The sequence below is a fragment of the Phyllobates terribilis genome, unplaced genomic scaffold (genome assembly GCF_046119375.1).
Source record: "Phyllobates terribilis strain yellow unplaced genomic scaffold, ASM4611937v1 Scaffold_5__5_contigs__length_657084704, whole genome shotgun sequence".
In the NCBI taxonomy this organism is placed as follows: domain Eukaryota; kingdom Metazoa; phylum Chordata; class Amphibia; order Anura; family Dendrobatidae; genus Phyllobates; species Phyllobates terribilis.
This window is the reverse complement of record NW_027362765.1, coordinates 7537790-7555093: the sequence shown is the minus strand read 5'-3', so window position 1 is coordinate 7555093 and position 17304 is coordinate 7537790. Positions and strand designations below refer to the sequence as shown.

The window sequence follows — 17304 nt, the reverse complement described above, 5'->3', positions numbered from 1 at the left end:
TTACTGGCTGTGACGATCCAGTGTTAGTTTCTGAGCATTATGATGGCCTCCAACTTGGATGACATTATCCTCTAATCTCTGTACCTTGTCAGTAAGCTGTGACAGGACAGACGTGAGGGGACGTATTTCAGTATTGTATGTGGTCTCCAGCCTCTGAATATATTACTCCATATCTTCTTTAGTAGGGATAGGTGAGGCGCCCAGCTGCGCTTGGTACCACAGATCCTAGAGGGGTGCATTAGGGGATTTCTCCACAAGAGGCCCTTATAAGCATTCACACCCCTCCACCTTCCACCTCAGACCACCAGAGGGAGCCTGTTAGGGATATATAAAGGGAAGGTGGAGCCAGGCAGCTCAGTGAGTGATTCAGCAGTTCCTGCTCAGACACAGAAGGAGTCAGTGCAGTCAAGCCAGAGCCTAGCAGTTCCTGCAGAAAGAGTTCAGTACAGTCTGTAGAGTGAGTCCAGACTAGAACTCACAGAGCTCAGGATAGAGAGTGTTACGGGTCCGGGTGGTGGAACCTCTGTGCCGCGGTGCAAGGAGGGACCCAGAGGAGCGTAACTAAGTATCAACTCAGACCGACCCTGGTCAGACGGCGGCTAACGACTCCGTGACCAGGGAGGGACCGAGCAGAGGGACCAGGTGCTACTCTGGGGACGACCTTGTAAGAGAGCAGGTGGCTCCCACGGGTCAGATGGCTGGGACTGACCGGTATAGCGGATGGACACAGCAAGCAGGCAGAAGTCTCTGGGTTAGCAGACAGGTGGTCACGGCAAGTGACAGCGGGAGCCTCCAGGTAGGCTATCAGGTGGTCATGGCAAGTGACGGCCAAGCCTCCAGGTAGGCTAACGGGTAACAGGCAGGTAACAGACGAGTGCTCCCAAGTGAGCGGGCTAGCAGGCACGGCAGGTAGCAGGCAGGTAACTGGCTGGTGCTTCCTGGTAAGCAGGTGGACTTGCCCATAGACAGACTGGCGGATGACCGGAAGACAGACTGTCGGGCTGGAGAGTAGTCAGACTGGCGGACTGGAACAGTAGTCAGGCTGGCAACTGGACCTGAGGGCTGAAGCAGAAGTAAGTACACTGTGCAACAACTATTGCTCGGGCACCTCCATTTTGGAGGAGGTGCCTTATATATGGGAGGTCCTCCGGCTATTGGCCGGGGACTCCTTAGGACGGCGCGCGCGGCCCCTTTAAGAGAGAGGGAGCGCGCGCGCGCCCTAAGCACAGTGCCTAGGAAGGAGCGCGCGCCGGCAGTAGCAGGGAGAGGAGCGCTGGAGGACGCCGCGCGGGGAGCGAGGAGGTGAAAGGGACGGCGTCTCTGTCTGGCAGGGGGCAGAGACGCCAATGCTACAGAGAGCTAGGAGTGTGCGGCGAAGAAGAGCAGCGTCCCGGCTGCAGTGTGTGTGTAGCCTAGTGAGGGCCCGAGCGGGGCCGAAGGCGAGTGGAAATTGAGTAACATAGGGGGCAGAGGAGCTTAACCAGCTCACCCCGAAGTATATACCGGACACCGGGTCCGAGTCTACGTGGATCTTCATGACCAGTAGAAAACTACTTTAACCCCTGGCGAACTACTTGTCCCAGGATCACCAAAAGCTGATACGTACCAGGGTCAGGAATCACGGAGACCCCAAAGAATAGGGAGAGTGATCTCCAACAGAAGGCCCTACCACAATGTCGGCAGGTGCAGAACAGAGACAAAGTTAGGCCTAGCTCCAGGCAGGTCAGAAACTTACAATGCAAAGGCAAGAAACAGGAGGCCCTACACCAGCTCACTGGGGAGAATCCGTTAGTGCACCCTTCACCCTACAGTGCTCCGGGATGTGCCTGAATTCCACCAGGAAAAGGTACTGAAGTGACAATCGTGTCTGTCCCTGTTCTTGCTCTGACCCGGCGGGTCCCGTTTGTCCTGCATCCTTGCATCCCCGCTGCCCTGAGGCCTAGCTCCGCCTGTGGGGAGCTATACCACCCGAGCTGCCTTACCACCGGCCTCAGCGGCCTGCAGCAGCGCTGGTGAATCTCACCAGACACCACAGGTGGCTTTACAAACTATCCCATAAACTTTATTCCCCTTTTTACTGACCGCCCTGGGTCACGGAACGGGCCAGCCACCGTGATATCCCTCAAAAGCAGCCACAAGACCCGGCTGCCGAGTACCCCACGACCCTGGGGGCGAGTCATAGACACAATATGATATACAAATAAGTTATGTTGTTCCCCATATCAGAATAACCTGTGGATAGGGGGTAAATGTCCCTGTGAAGCAAGCACTGCTTAGTATGTGGGCTTTGGTGAGAGTACAGGAAGATTGGTGGTGTTTTCTTGTGAGGCCTACATTAAGAGAGAAGTTGGTGCAGGACTTACAGGCTGGAGCTGTCTGGCATCATGAGGGTTAAGACTGCTTCTTTTTCCATGCTGAGGTGAGGCAGTAATAGCTCCAGAGAAGGATGATGAGACCTTCCATAAGAAACGCTGCATACCAGACATGCTGACAGAGGTGGAGGACTTCAGATTAACCTCTGATCTTTCTTTCCCATATCGAAAGTCATGTTTGAGGCTGTAAATTGCTTATAATTCCCCCAAGAACACGGTCTGAAGAGAGTGCTTTCAATGTGTGCATTCTCTTGGTGCTATGTCTGTGTGCATTCTCTTGGTGCTATGTCCAGGCCATGTCCTTCCTGTTGATGTACAATACGTCTGAAGGCGGCGTTGATTGGGAGCAGGATTGTGTGATGTAACAATCTTGTGTGATGTAACAGCCTTACGGAAACGCAAGTTGTGACACCAATGGAACGGCGCCAGAACAGTAAGTGCGTATGAGTGTTTTTATTTTAACAAGGCCAAACATGAGGAATGAGAAGGAGTTGTCCTAGTAGTGGACAACCCCTTTATGAAGATACAATTTTCGGTTAAAAATGTAAAAGGCTTCTCCCCTGTGTGACTTCTATGAAGTTTGTTAAGAGTTGATTTCCGTGTAAAACATTTCCCACATTAAGAACATGAAAATGGCTTCTCGTCTGTGTGAGTTCTCTGGTGACTAAGAAGTGATGATTTCTTCACAAAACATTTCCCACATTCTGAACAGGAAAAAGATTTCTCCCCTGTGTGAGTTCTCTGGTGCTTAACCAAATCTGATTTATCTTTAAAACATTTCCCACATTCTGAACAGGAAAAAGGCTTCTCCACTGTGTGAATTCTCTGGTGCCTAACAAAATATGATTTCTGGATGAAACATTTCCCACATTCTGAACAGGAAAAAGGCTTCTCCCCTGTGTGAATTCTCTTGTGCGTAACAAAACCTGATTTCCAGCTAAAACATTTCCCACATTCTGAACAGCAAAAAGGCTTCTCCCCTGTATGAGTTCTCTTGTGCTTAACCAAACCTGATTTCCGGCTAAAACATTTTCCACATTCTGAACAGGAAAAAGGCTTCTCCCCTGTGTGATTTCTCTGGTGTATAACCAAATCTGATTTCCAGCTAAAACATTTCCCACATTCTGAACAGGAAAAATGCTTCTCTCCTGTGTGAATTCTCTGGTGCTTAACCAAATCGGATTTCCAGTTAAAACATTTTCCACATTCTGAACAGGAAAAAGGCTTCTCCCCTGTGTGAATTCTCTGGTGCTTAACCAAATCTGATTTCCAGCTAAAACATTTTCCACATTCTGAACAGGAAAAAGGCTTCTCCCCTGTGTGAATTCTCTTGTGCTCAACCAAATGTGATTTCCAGTTAAAACATTTTCCACATTCTGAACAGGAAAAAGGCTTCTTCCCTGTGTGAATTCTCTGATGCTCAACCAAATCTGATTTCAAGCTAAAACATTTTTCACATTCTGAACATGAAAATGGCTTCTCCTCTGTGTGACTTCTCTGGTGATTAACAAGATCTGATTTCTGGTTAAAAAATTTCCCACATTTGAAACAAAAAAATCTATTCTCTGCTGTGTGAATGCTTTGATGTTTAAGAAAAGACTTTTCAAGGGAAAAACTAATTCCATATTCAGAATGTGAAAATGGCTTCTTTGCTTTAGGAGTAATTTGTTTTTTAATGCTTATTTTGTGACTTTGATTTTCCTTAGTAGTCGGTAATGAATCAGAAGACAGGACCTGTTTGATAGGATCAGATGACAGATCTTTGCTGTGAAGGGATGATGGGATATCTGGAATAATGGCATTCACTTCAGTTGTATCTTGTTTGATCTCAAGATCATCTGATTTAAAAATTGAAGATATCAGCTGTTCCTCTGATCTCCTGGTACAGTCATCTGCTAAGAATAAAACCAATTATTATTTATGAATAACATATCCTTAAAATTTATATTGTTGAATATTTCTACTTAAACTCTACGTAAAAATGCACTTTATGTAAAAGTATCATTATTTACCAAGAAAACATCACAGAAAAAATCAGCCTTACCAACACCAAATCAGATAGCAAATGCATTAGCATTTTAGTGTTGGTTGGGTGTACTGGGGTGTCTGTCCATGTGGGGTGCACTTATATAGTGCTGGACAGCCCCCCTGATCTAATAGTATGGGCATCATCACTATTCTAAGCCAGACACTGCATCACACCTACCTGTGTGACTGGCGTCCTATGCAAGCTTCATCTGTGAGCATCTTTAATACAAGGCAACCACACCCTCCATGAATTGGTACGATTATTGGTGTTGGTAAGGCTGTATCTTTTTCTGTGATTTTTTTTAATTTTGCCCTATGTTAGCCGTCATTATTCACCAAGACAATAACAGTTCACAGTCTAATAGAAAAGCTCATAGGATGAACCAGTAGAGCGTGGTGTCCAACTGTTTGTTAATTCTGCCTCCCAAATATAGAATAAAAAGCCATCAAACAATGTTATGTAGGCGAAAATAATATCAATAAAAACTTCTACTCATCCCACAAAAAACAAGTCCCCACTCAGGTTCATCATCTGTCAATGGAAAACCAGAGGTTTCCACATTATTAGATTCTCAAAGGCTTTTGAAAAGCAACATGGCTTCCATAAACCAATCCAGCAATATCCACTCTCCCAAAGTCAGATCTCCCCCTCGCTTCTGAGCCTTGCAGTGCGCCCAAACCACACTCAGCATCCATGTATTTGACATTACTATAGTGAGAAGAACCCACTTAATTGATGGTGTGTGTCTCCTGGAGCACAATCTGGGCACTATGTGTTGGGTAATGAAATTATATATTTGTAATTTTCACTCTCCATCATCCACTGCGTGCTAATTTCCGGAAAGTGCCTGTGGAGTCAAAATAGTCACTACTCCTATAGATTATTTCACCGAGGGTTATAATTTCCAAAATGGAGTCACTTTATGGGGATTTCTACTGCTCTGGTTTTCGGCATTTTGGTCACATTAGGGCTTCTGTAAATGGTGGGTCCCATCTCCTCTGGGATCTGCTCCTGTGACGTCTGCTTCCCTCACCATCTTATTCATCCTGCAGGCGGCGCTGGTGATGGAGGAGACGATAGAACCAGAAGCTCTGGGCGGCCCAGGCTCTGTCCAGCCACTAAGATTAGGGTTGCTGGGACCTGTAGTACCATCCAGTCTGGCAGTATGGGTGTGTGTGTTGTCCAGCTGGAGTAATCTGCTCCCTGCTTCAGCCATTTGGAAAGCACCGCACCCTACTAAAGCTGGAAGCATATTGCCGGAAGCTGCCAGATACAGCCTTGTTCTCCTCTGGATCAGTCCTCTGTGCTCAGCTCCCGGCTTGTGTATTTGATTCCTGTTGTGACCTCGGCCCGTTTACTGACTACTTTTGTGTGATTTTGTATTTTCTCTGACCTCCTGGTTCTGACCCGGCTATCTAACTATTGTTCTTCCCATCTCACACCACAGAACATTAGGTAACACTGTGGCCCAAGCCTAGGGGTCTCTGTCTAAGTCCAAATCCATGTAGAGGGGTTAAAGGATGATGAGCAAGGCAAACCCTGGGATCTGGAAAATGCAGCAGAAAGCGCTAATCCTGTTTGTGGTGACCATCTTTTGAGCTGCCAGGTGACCATGAACAGTGTCCCCAATGCATTGTGTCTGCACACCATCCCAGCAAAATCTGCATTCAAATAGCTAAATGGCGCTCCTTCCCTTCTTAACCTGCCATGTGCCCAGACAGCAGTGTACAATTGCATACAGGGTATTGTCGGATTCAAGAGAAGATGGAATATTATTTGTAAGGTCCATTTGTTTCCTATTATCCTTTGTGAAGAATTCCAAAGTTATCACCATATAAAGTCACACACGTCAGATTTGAAAAATGTCAGAGATAGGTGCTGGGAAAGGAAGTTGTTTCTGCGTTCTCTGGAGTCATGACAAACCATTAGTATGGATAAAAATGTAGGTTTATTGGCTACGCTTTTCAGAGACCACCGACTCCTTCCTCAGGACAACCGTACATAACCTCTTTAACGGGTTTAGTGGTTTAATAACATAGCGGGTTTGGGGGAGCAGATGAAGCTCTCCATTTTTCAGCTCTTTGTGGTTGTTTTTTTCTTTCCATTTTTGGAGCATCCTTCAGTTAAGGGTAAAAAAAAAAAGCAAAAGCATCCAGTCAACGCCCAGAAAATAAATACCCCGATACCACAAACCATTCAGCAGTTTTGCAGACATTCTGTAAAATCAAAGTAAAATTTCCCGCAATCTCTCAATTTGTGTTTAAAAAAAAAAAATAGAAAAAATATCTTCACAAAACTCAGTTTTGCTTCTCTCCACGGAAATCTTTAGTAAAAGGCGAAAGATTTTTACGTTCTGAAGAGAAGCCAGAGTATTTTTCTATAGATTTGAAAAATGGGCCCAGATAGGAACACAAAACTGGCTGCAGGAAGGGGTTAAATCAGAGTATTTTGGGCACTAAGTACTATAGTCAAAACTGTGAGTATAGACAATAACATCTACTGAAATGACCAATCTCAACAGTCTTCATCAGTAAGTAGTGAGTAACTAGTGGTGAAACCTCTCTGAGGTAATTAGAGTATGGAGCTCGGTGGCTCTTGGCAATCTAAACTATCATAAGGGACAATATTTTCTGTCAGATGAGTTTCAAGAAATATTAGACATTCAAAGAGAATTTTTTATAATAGTGCAGAGCTGGGGTGTCTTAAATTTATCTTAGAGAGATATCATGTCACAGGTGAAATGTTTGCTTTTGTTTAGTTTATCACAATCCTGTTTGAAGTTAGTCGGTTTTAAAAGAAACTGAAAAGTCAGGATAAAAGGGAAACTCTTGTTATTGTACAGAAATTCACACTTGGCCTTACTGCACATTTAATGTTGTAGATCATAAATGTGAAGTTTGGCCAGAAAGACTGGACCTGGTCTTGTAGGGACCATATGAGCACATTCAGCAGCACAGAAGGGAGAGGAGGTAGATTCATCCAATAAGATATCAGGGTTCTAGGAAGCCAACAGCATCATTACCCTCCACTTTCTCTTACAGGCCCATCATAATATTATTCTTCATGTGATTTTCTGGCTTTGTGGTTTACAGATCTGGGCAGGTAACGTCTCCTAATCACAGGTAGTAAGTGGATCCTCCAGGTTGTAAGTTCTATGGAAAAGGGTTTCAATACCCAAAATCATTTGAACAGTTTTAGGTGGAAGAGAATATTGTGTTCTAGAGGCAAAATGGTGATCACACGATTGTGATACGGCCGGACTACACAACCGATAAAGCAGCCACAGCCGATGACTAAGAAGAATCTGTAACTTCTGTGCATTTAGTGGTTACTACTCACCTGGGTAGTCATATGTAGAATTCTCCTCTTTACACCGCTCATCACCCCTCACATATGTCTCTGTAGTATTAATATGGGTCAGATCTTCACCCTGAAACAAATATTATAAAAGTCACAAACAGATGGAGAAGTCACATCTATGATCAGCTCTAATCCTGCCATCTCCACCGTTCTCATTACACAAGTATAAAACATATAATACTGGTGGATAAAACAAGACTGAACACAAGACCTTCACAGCCGTCTACACATCATAGGGGAGATCTCATGACACCTTCTCTCCATCTACCTGATGATCCTGAGGAACATTGGGATCTTCTTGTTTGCAGTCCTGTGGAGGAAGAGGACGGGGACATCTCTCTGGTGTTGTCCTCTTACTGGATAGATCTGGAAGAAACACATACAGGGACTGAATTCATTCTTTACATACAGATAATTATGGGCCGTGTGTATTTAGTCCTGTGTATTACCTGGTGATGTGAGGGGATGGGGAACCTCAATCATGACGTCTTTATACAAATCTTTGTGTCCTTCTAAATACTCCCACTCCTCCATGGAAAAATAGACAGTGACATCCTGACATCTTATAGGAACCTGACACATACAAGGACAGTCATCCCCCCGATCCTTTCATAGTGTTACTGTATAATGTCCCAGCATCCCCAGCAGTGTCACCTCTCCAGTCAGCAGCTCAATCATCTTGTAGGTGAGATCTAGGATCTTCTGGTCATTGATGTCCTCATGTATCAGGGGGTGAGGTGGAGGCCCTGTGATTGGGCTCAGGGGTCTTTCCCATCCCTCAGACACATGGACCTGACAGCGCTCACTAGAGGTCTTCACTAATATGTAATCCTGGTTATGGAAAGACATATAAATAAATCTCCCTCCAGACATTTCCAGAGTCCTCACCTCTCCAGTTCTGTCCATCTGTTATTCCCATAGATAAGAATGATGTAATGTGACGTCATCAGAATCTCTCACCTCTCCAGTAATCCGGAAGAGGATCTCTAGGGTGAGGTGTAATATCCTCTCCACCATCTTGTCTCTGTCCATATCCATTTTTGATGGGTCCATAAGGAAAAGTCTCTTAAATAGAAGATCTTCACTGAGAGGATCCGATATTGTAGAGACCTGAATGAGAAGATGATGAGCCGATGTAACAACATAAAAATCCTGTGTAATAATACAATTACTGGAGATAATAAGGGGAAACCTATGAGGACATATATTATTTTACAGTATTTAGTTTTCTTCTTTACATGTACTAATAAAACCTATATATTTTAGGCCACAGACAACAAGCAGTTTCTTCCTTGGAGTCTGTAGCTGAACACGTTTCTCAAAGACTCATCTTCCATAAAGTTAATTCTCGTCTCATTTACCGACACTGCAATAGGCATTAGCAATACTGCAGGAGATATTCATTACACGTGACATGAGAAATAACTACAGTACAGACCAAAAGTTTGGACACACCTTCTCATTTAAGGATTTTTCTGTATTTTCATGACTATGAAAATTGTACATTCATACTGAAGGCATCAAAACTATGAATTAACACATGTGGAATTATATACTTAACAAAAAAGTGTGAAACAACTGAAAATATGTCTTATATTCTAGGTTCTTCAAAGTAGCCACCTTTTGCTTTGATGACTGCTTTGCACACTCTTGGCATTCTCTTGATGAGCTTCAAGAGGTAGTCACCGGAAATGGTTTTCACTTCACAGGTGTGCCCTGTCCGGTTTAATAAGTGGGATTTCTTGCCTTATAAATGGGGTTGGGACCATCAGTTGTGTTGTGCAGAAGTCTGGTGGAAACACAGCTGATAGTCCTACTGAATAGACTGTTAGAATTTGTATTATGGCAAGAAAAAAGCAGCTAAGTAAAGAAAAACGAGTGGCCATCATTACTTTAAGAAATGAAGGTCAGTCAGTGCGAAAAATTGGGAAAACTTTGAAAGTGTCCCCAAGTGCAGTTGCAAAAACCATCAAGCGCTACAAAGAAACTGGCTCACATGAGGACCGCCCCAGGAAAGGAAGACCAAGAGTCACCTCTGCTTCTGAGGATAAGTTTATCCGAGTCACCAGCCTCAGAAATCGCAGGTTAACAGCAGCTCAGATTAGAGACCAGGTCAATGCCACACACAGCTCTAGCAGCAGACACATCTCTACAACAACTTAAGAGGAGACTTTGTGCAGAAGGCCTTCATGGTAAAATAGCTGCTAGGAAAACATTGCTAAGGACAGGCAACAAGCAGAAGAGACTTGTTTGGGCTAAAGAACACAAGGAATGGACATTAGACCAGTGGAAATCTGTGCTTTGGTCTGATGAGTCCAAATTTGAGATCTTTGGTTCCAACCACCGTGTCTTTGTGCGACGCAGAAAAGGTGAACGGATGGACTCTACATGCTTGGTTCCCACCGTGAAGCATGGAGGAGGAGGTGTGATGGTGTGGGGGTGCTTTGCTGGTGACACTGTTGGGGATTTATTCAAAATTGAAGGCATACTGAACCAGCATGGCTACCGCAGCATCTTGCAGCGGCATGCTATTCCATGCGGTTTGCGTTTAGTTGGACCATCATTTATTTTTCAACAGGACAATGACCCCAAACACACCTCCAGGCTGTGTAAGGGCTATTTGACCAATAAGGAGAGTGATTGGGTGCTACGCCAGATGACCTGGCCTCCACAGTCACCAGACCTGAACCCAATCGAGATGGTTTGGGGTGAGCTGGACCGCAGAGTGAAGGCAAAAGGGCCAACAAGTGCTAAGCATCTCTGGGAACTCCTTCAAGATTGTTGGAAGACCATTTCCGGTGACTACCTCTTGAAGCTCATCAAGAGAATGCCAAGTGTGTGCAAAGCAGTCATCAAAGCAAAAGGCAAAAGGTGGCTACTTTGAAGAACCTAGAATATAAGACATATTTTCAGTTGTTTCACACTTTTTTGTTAAGGATATAATTCCACATGTGTTAATTCATAGTTTTGATGCCTTCAGTGTGAATGTACAATTTTCATAGCCATGAAAATACAGAAAAATTTTTAAATGAGGTGTGTCCAAACTTTTGGTCTGTACTGTACTTCATGAGGAGGACGACGACTCCTTCATGTTCTACTGCGGCTCTTGAAACATATTTGGCCAGAGTCCATCACCACCCGTCTATATGACTGTTTCCAGTCTTCCCCGGACTGTAATCTTCTATCAAGTTAGATCTCATGTCTTAACAGAAAAAAGCCCTCTATCCTGTGTGAGTTCTCTTGTGCTCAACCAAATCTGTTTTCCGGCTAAAACATTTCCCACATTCTGAACAGGAATAAGGCTTCTCCCCTGTGTGAGTTCTCTGATATTTGATTAAACTTGATTTCTCTGTAAAACATTTCCCACATTCTGAACAAGAAAATGGCTTCTCCTCTGTGTGACTTCTCTGGTGATTAACAAGATTTGATTTCTGGTTAAAAAATTTCCCACACTTGAAACAAAAAAATCTATTCTTCGCTGTGTGAATGCTTTGATATTTAAGAAAAAAGTTTTCGAGGGAAAAACTATTTCCATATTCAGAATGTGAAAATGGCTTCTTTGCTTTAGGAGCAGTTTGTTTTTTAATGCTTATTTTGTGACCTTGATTTTCCTTAGTAGTCGGTAACGAATCAGAAGACAGGACCTGTTTCATAGGATCAGATGACAGATCTTTGCTGTGAATGGATGATGATGATGGTATATCTGGAGTAATGGCATTCACTTCAATTGTATCCTGTGGGATCTCAAGATCATCTGATTTAAAAATTGAAGATGTCAGCTGTTCCTCTGATCTCCTGGTACAGTCATCTGCCAAGAATAAAACCAATTATTATTTATGAATAACATATCCTTAAAATTTATATTGTTGAATATTTTTACTTAAACTCTCCGTAAAAATTTACTTTATGTAAAAGTATCATTATTTACCAAGAAAACATATCACAGAAAAATCAGCCTTACCAACACCAAATCAGATAACAAATGCATTAGCATTTTAGTGTTGGTTGGGTGTACTGGGGTGTCTGTCCATGTGGGGTGCACTTATATAGTGCTGGGCAGCCTTCCTGATGTAATAGTATGGGCATCATCACTATTCTAAGTCAGACACTGTGCATCACACCTACCTGTGTGACTGGCGTCCTATGCAAGCTTCATCTGTGTGCATCTTTAATACTAGGCAACCACCCCCTTCATGAATTGGTAGGTTTGTGAGTGGTTGCTCCATCAGTATTTTGCACCTGCGCTGCCCCCACTTTTATCATGGGGGTCTGCGGCATCCTGCTAGTGCATTTGTTATATGATTTGGTGTTGGTAAGTCTGTATCTTTTTCTGTGTTTTTTTTTATTTTGCCCTATGTTAGCCGTCATTGTTCACCAAGACAATAACAGTTCACAGTCTAATAGAAAACCTCATAGGAGGAACCAGTAGAGCGTGGTGTCCAACTGTTTGTTAATTCTGCCTCCCTAATATGGAATAAAAAGCCACCAAACAATGTTATGTAGGCGAAAATAATACCAATAAAAACTTCTACTCATCTCACAAAAAACAAGTCCCCACTCAGGTCCATCATCTGTCAATGGAAAACCAGAGGTTTCCACATTATTAGTGGCTCAAAGGCTCTTGAAAGGTTACATGGCTTCCATAAACCAATCCAGCAATATCCGCTCTCCCAAAGTCAGATCGCCCCCTCACTTCTGAGCCTTGCAGTGTGCCTAAACCACATTTAGCATCCATGTATATGACATTACTATAGTGAGAAGAACCCACTTAATTTATGGTGTGTGTTTCCTGGAGCACAATCTGGGCACTATGTGTTGGGTAATAAAATGGTATATTTGTAATTTTCACTCTCCATCATCCACAGCGTGCTAATTTCCAGAAAGTGCCTGTGGAGTCAAAATAGTCACTACTCCTATAGATTATTTCACTGAGGGTTATAATTTCCAAAATGGAGTCACTTTATGAGGATTTCTACTGCTCTGGTTTTCTGCAATTTGGTCACATTAGGGCTTCTGCAAATGGTGGGTCCCATCTCCTCTGGGATCTGCTCCTGCGACGTCTGCTTCTCTCACCAGGAGCCTTATTCATCCTGCAGGTGGAGCTGGTGATGGAGGAGACGTCAGAACCAGAAGCTCTGGGCGGCGCAGGCTCTGTCCAGCCAGTAAGATTAGGGTTGCTGGGACCTGTAGTACCATCCAGTCTGGCAGTATGAGTGTGTGTGCTGTCCAGCTGAAGTAATCTGCTCCTTGCTTCAGCCATTTGGAAAGCACCACACCCTACTAAAGCTAGAAGCATATTGCTGGAAGCAGCCAGATACAGCCTTGTTCTCCTCTGGTTCAGTCCTCTGTGCTCAGCTCCCGGCTTCTGTATTTGTTTCCTGTTGTGACCTCGGCCCATTTACTGACTACTTTTGTGTGATTTTGTATTTTCTCTGACCCCCTGGTTCTGACCCGGCTATCTGACTATTCTTCTTGCCATCTCACACCACAGAACATTAGGTAACACTGTGGCCCAAGCCTAGGGGTCTCTGTCTAAGTCCAGATCCATATAGAGGGGTTAAAGGGTGATGAGCAAGGCAAACCCTGGGATCTGGAAAATGGAGTAGATGACGCATAGCCTGTTTGTGGTAGCCATCTTTTGAGCTGTCAGGTGACAACAAACAGTGTCCCCAATACATTGTGTCTGCACACTATCCCAGCAACATCTGCATTCAAATAGCTAAATGTCGCTCCTTCCCTTCTTAACCTGCCATGTGCCAGACAGTAGTGTACAACCATAGATAGGGTATTGTCGGATTCAAGAGAAGTTAGAAAATAATCTGTAAGGTTCATTTGTTTCCTATTATCCTTTGTGAAGAATCTCAAAGTTATCACCACATAAAGTGACACAGATAAGATTTGAAAAATGGGCCCAGATAGGAACACAAAACTGGCTGCAGGAAGGGGTTAAATCAGAGTATTTTGGGCACTAACTACTATAGTCAAAACTGTGTCTATAGACAATAACACATCTACTGAAATGATCAAACTCAACAGTCTCCATCAGTAAGTAGTGAGTAACTAGTGGTGAAACCTCTCTGGGGTAATTGGAGTATGGTGCTCGGTGGATCTTGGCAATCTAAACTATCGTAAGGGACAATATTTTCTGTCAGATGAGTTTCAGGAAGAAATATTAGACGTTCAAAGAGAACTTTTTATAATAGTGCAGAGATGAGGTGTCTTAAGTTTAGCTTAGAGATATATCATGTCACAGGTGTAATGTTTTTATTGTTTAGTTTATCACAATCTGGTTTGAAGTTAGTCGGTTTTAAACGAATTTGAAAAGTCAGGATAAAGGGAAACTCTGCTGTTATTGTACAGAAATTCACACTTGGCCTCACTGCACATTTAATGTTGTAGATCATAAAAGTGAAGTTTGGCCAGAAAGACTGGACCTGGTCTTGTAGGGACCATATGAGCACATTCAGCAGCACAGAAGGGAGAGAAGGTAGATTCATCCAATAAGATATCAGGGTTCTAGGAAGCCAACACCATCATTACCCTCCGCTTTCTCTTACAGTCCCATCATTATATTTTTTTAAGTGAATTTCTGACTTTGTGATTTACAGATCTGGGCAGGTAACGTCTCCTAATCACAGGGAGTAGGTGGATCCTCCAGGTTGTAAGTTCTATGGAAAAGGGTTTCAATGCCCAAAATCATTTGAACAGTTTTGGGTGGAAGAGAATGTTGTGGTCTAGAGGCAAAATGGTGATGACACGATTGTGATACAGCTGGACTACACCACCGATAAAGCAGCCACAGCCGGTGACTGAGAAGAATCTGTAACTTCTCTGCATTTAGTGGTTACTACTCACCTGGGTAGTCATATGTAGGAATCTCCTCTTTACACCGCTCATCACCCCTTACATATGTCTCTGTAGTATTAATATGGGTCAGATCTTCACCCTGAAACAAATATTGTAAAAGTCACAAACAGATGAGAAGTCACATCTATGATCAGCTCTAATCCTGTTATCTCCACCGTTCTCATTACACAAGTATAAAACATATAATACTGGTGGATAAAACAAGACTGAGCACAAGATCTTCACAGCTGTCTACACATCATAGGGGAGATCTCATGACACCTTCTCTCCATCTACCTGATGATCCTGAGGAACATTGGGATCTTCTTCTTTACAGTCCAGTGGAAGAAGAGGACGGGGACATCTCTCTGGTGTTGTCCTCTTACTGGATAGATCTGGAGGAAGCACATACAGGGACTGAATTCATTCTTTACATACAGATAATTATAGGCCGTGTGTATTTAGTCCTGTGTATTACCTGGTGATGTGAGGGGCTGGAGAACCTCCATCATGACGTCTTTGTACAAATCTTTGTGTCCTTCTAAATACTCCCACTCCTCCATGGAGAAATAGACAGCGACATCCTGACATCTTACAGGAACCTGACACATACAATGATACAGTCATCCCCCCAATCCTTTCATAGCATTACTGTATAATGTCCCAGTATTCCCAGCAGTGTCACCTCTCCAGTCAGCAGCTCAATCATCTTGTAGGTGAGATCTAGGATCTTCTGGTCATTGATGTCCTCATGTATGAAGGGGTGAGATGGAGGCCCTGTGATTGGGCTCAGGGGTCTTTCCCATCCCTCAGACACATGGACCTGACAGCGCTCACTAGAGGTCTTCACTAATATGTAATCCTGGTTATGGAAAGACATATAAATAAATCTCACTCCAGACATTTCCAGAGTCCTCACCTCTCCAGTTCTGTCCATCTGTTATTTCCATAGATAAGAATGATGTAATGTGACGTCATCAGAATCTCTCACCTCTCCAGTAAGACGGAAGAGGATCTCTAGGGTGAGGTTTAATATCCTCTCTGTCATCTTGTCTCTGTCCATATCCATCTTTGATGGGTCCATAAGGAAAATTCTCTTAAATAGAAGATCTTCAATGAAAGGATCTGATATTGTGTAATAATACAATTACTGGAGATAATAAGGGAAACATTTGAGGAGATTTATTATTTTACAGTATTTAGATTTCTTCTTTACATCTACTAATAAAACCTATATATTTTAGGCCACAGACAACAAGCAGTTTGTTCCTCGGAGTCTGTAGCTGAACACGTTTCTCATAGACTCATCTTCCATAACGCTAATTCTCGTCTCATTTACCGACACTGCAATCGGCATTAGCAATACTGCAGGAGATATTCATTACACGTGACATGAGAAATAACTACTTCAGGAGGAGGACAGCATCTTCCTCTTTTACTGCGGCTCTACAAACATATTTAGCCAGAGTTCTTCACTGACTACATCTCCACCGGCCGTCTATATGAATGTTTCCCGTCTTCCCTGGACTGTAATCTTCTATCACGTTAGTTCTCATGTCTGATTCACACACAGAAGTTTGAGGCTTTGATATATGGTAAGGTTTTTAATATTAAAGAGAGTAGGACTATCCCGAATGGGTTCATTTTACCATGGTGGGATAGCTTTTATGCTATTTTTGATCAAAAACAGTGTTACTAAGAACCCTATTTTATTTAAATGCACGTTTGGTTTTTATTTATTTACAGCAGGGTTTATGATCATTTTTTTCTTATAGTTTTTTTCTGATTTATGGCCATAGTAAACATGCATTTATGTGCTGCATGGATACCAACTTAAACCAAGCTCAAAATCTGTGTTTTTTTCACGGGCACCATAGTGGCCCTGTGGGCTGCTGCTATGGATGATACACCCCTAACTATCCAACTATCATATGGTAAAAATCTCATAGGTCCTGGATTTATTAGTATCTGCACGAAGAATGGGGCTAAGTGAGTATTTATTAAAGGGAATCCACTCCACCGACTACCCCACGGCCAGCAAGCATCAGAATCTTCACTGAATAAAAAGCCATTTCTTAGCAAACAGACCTCTAAAATGAGGCATACAGGTATGTATAGATTCACATTTCTATCACCTGTATGCCAATATGAGAGGTCAGATAAGTCCCAGGGGGTGACAGATTCCCTTTCATCAGCCGTGGGGTAATCATAAAACCAGATATGTATCAAGGTATTCTAAGGTGGTTAATGGTTGCGTAGTCAATGGGAGGCATGTGTCACAGAAATGGCTGGTCTCTGTGATGTAACCCGGAGTGTTTCTCTAGGACACATAAGCACTAAGAGGATCGTTTGGTGCACCTGGGAGCCGGGTTACGGGTAGCTAGGAAAGAATGGGCGAGTCCAGCTACCCACATACCTCACCTCTGGGTGTGGTTAACAGCCTATAAAATGGAGGCTGTTGTTTGGCACATGGTCTGTGTGTTTGGAGGGAGAAGGCCTCCTGTGTATGTTTGTCTTCAAACCAAGCCAGGACACTGGACGCTACCGCAGCTTGTGTGCCACACAGGCCTGGCTGAGCAGAGACCTGCTAGGGACATTTACTTTGTTTGCCTGATCTAAAGGCTATTTTCTTTTCTGTTTGGCTTCTGGGTTTATGAAGCAAGCAGCATCAACAGGAGACCAACACGCTGTAGTTAC

General features: G+C 43.4%; 3 protein-coding genes and 1 non-coding gene across 4 annotated transcripts in view; 2 read left to right on the top strand and 2 right to left on the bottom strand.

The window, feature by feature from the left end:
* Positions 1–17304, top strand: part of LOC141271727 (uncharacterized) — a 390989-nt gene that overhangs the window by 140647 nt on the left and 233038 nt on the right. The gene's annotated exons all lie outside the window — the stretch shown is intronic.
* LOC141271726 (uncharacterized) overlaps positions 1–17304 on the top strand; it is a 236708-nt gene that overhangs the window by 138272 nt on the left and 81132 nt on the right. The window lies entirely within an intron of this gene.
* LOC141151315 (U5 spliceosomal RNA) lies at positions 6657–6774 on the bottom strand. Its single transcript, XR_012247002.1, has one exon. It is a non-coding gene; the product is annotated as a U5 spliceosomal RNA (small nuclear RNA).
* On the bottom strand, positions 7433–15723 carry LOC141270778 (uncharacterized). The gene is made up of 12 exons (XM_073680888.1): positions 15599–15723; positions 15293–15469; positions 15086–15209; positions 14905–15002; positions 14617–14707; positions 11406–11569; positions 8722–8871; positions 8416–8592; positions 8211–8334; positions 8030–8127; positions 7741–7831; positions 7433–7553 (listed from the first exon to the last, which is right to left on the bottom strand). Exons 1-12 carry the CDS (start codon positions 15689–15691, stop codon positions 7456–7458), a joined length of 1485 nt encoding a protein of 494 aa, XP_073536989.1. The 5' UTR covers positions 15692–15723; the 3' UTR covers positions 7433–7455.

Bases quoted from the DNA above. Each gene is read 5' to 3' on its own strand.
- LOC141270778 (XM_073680888.1), bottom strand. From the start codon at position 15,691: ATGGACCCATCAAAGATGGATATGGACAGAGACAAGATGACAGAGAGG. The intron at 15,003-15,085 runs GTAATACACAGG...TGCTTCCTCCAG, and splicing joins CCAGCCCCTCACATCACCAG to ATCTATCCAGTAAGAGGACA. The intron at 8,128-8,210 runs GTAATACACAGG...TGTTTCTTCCAG, and splicing joins CCATCCCCTCACATCACCAG to ATCTATCCAGTAAGAGGACA.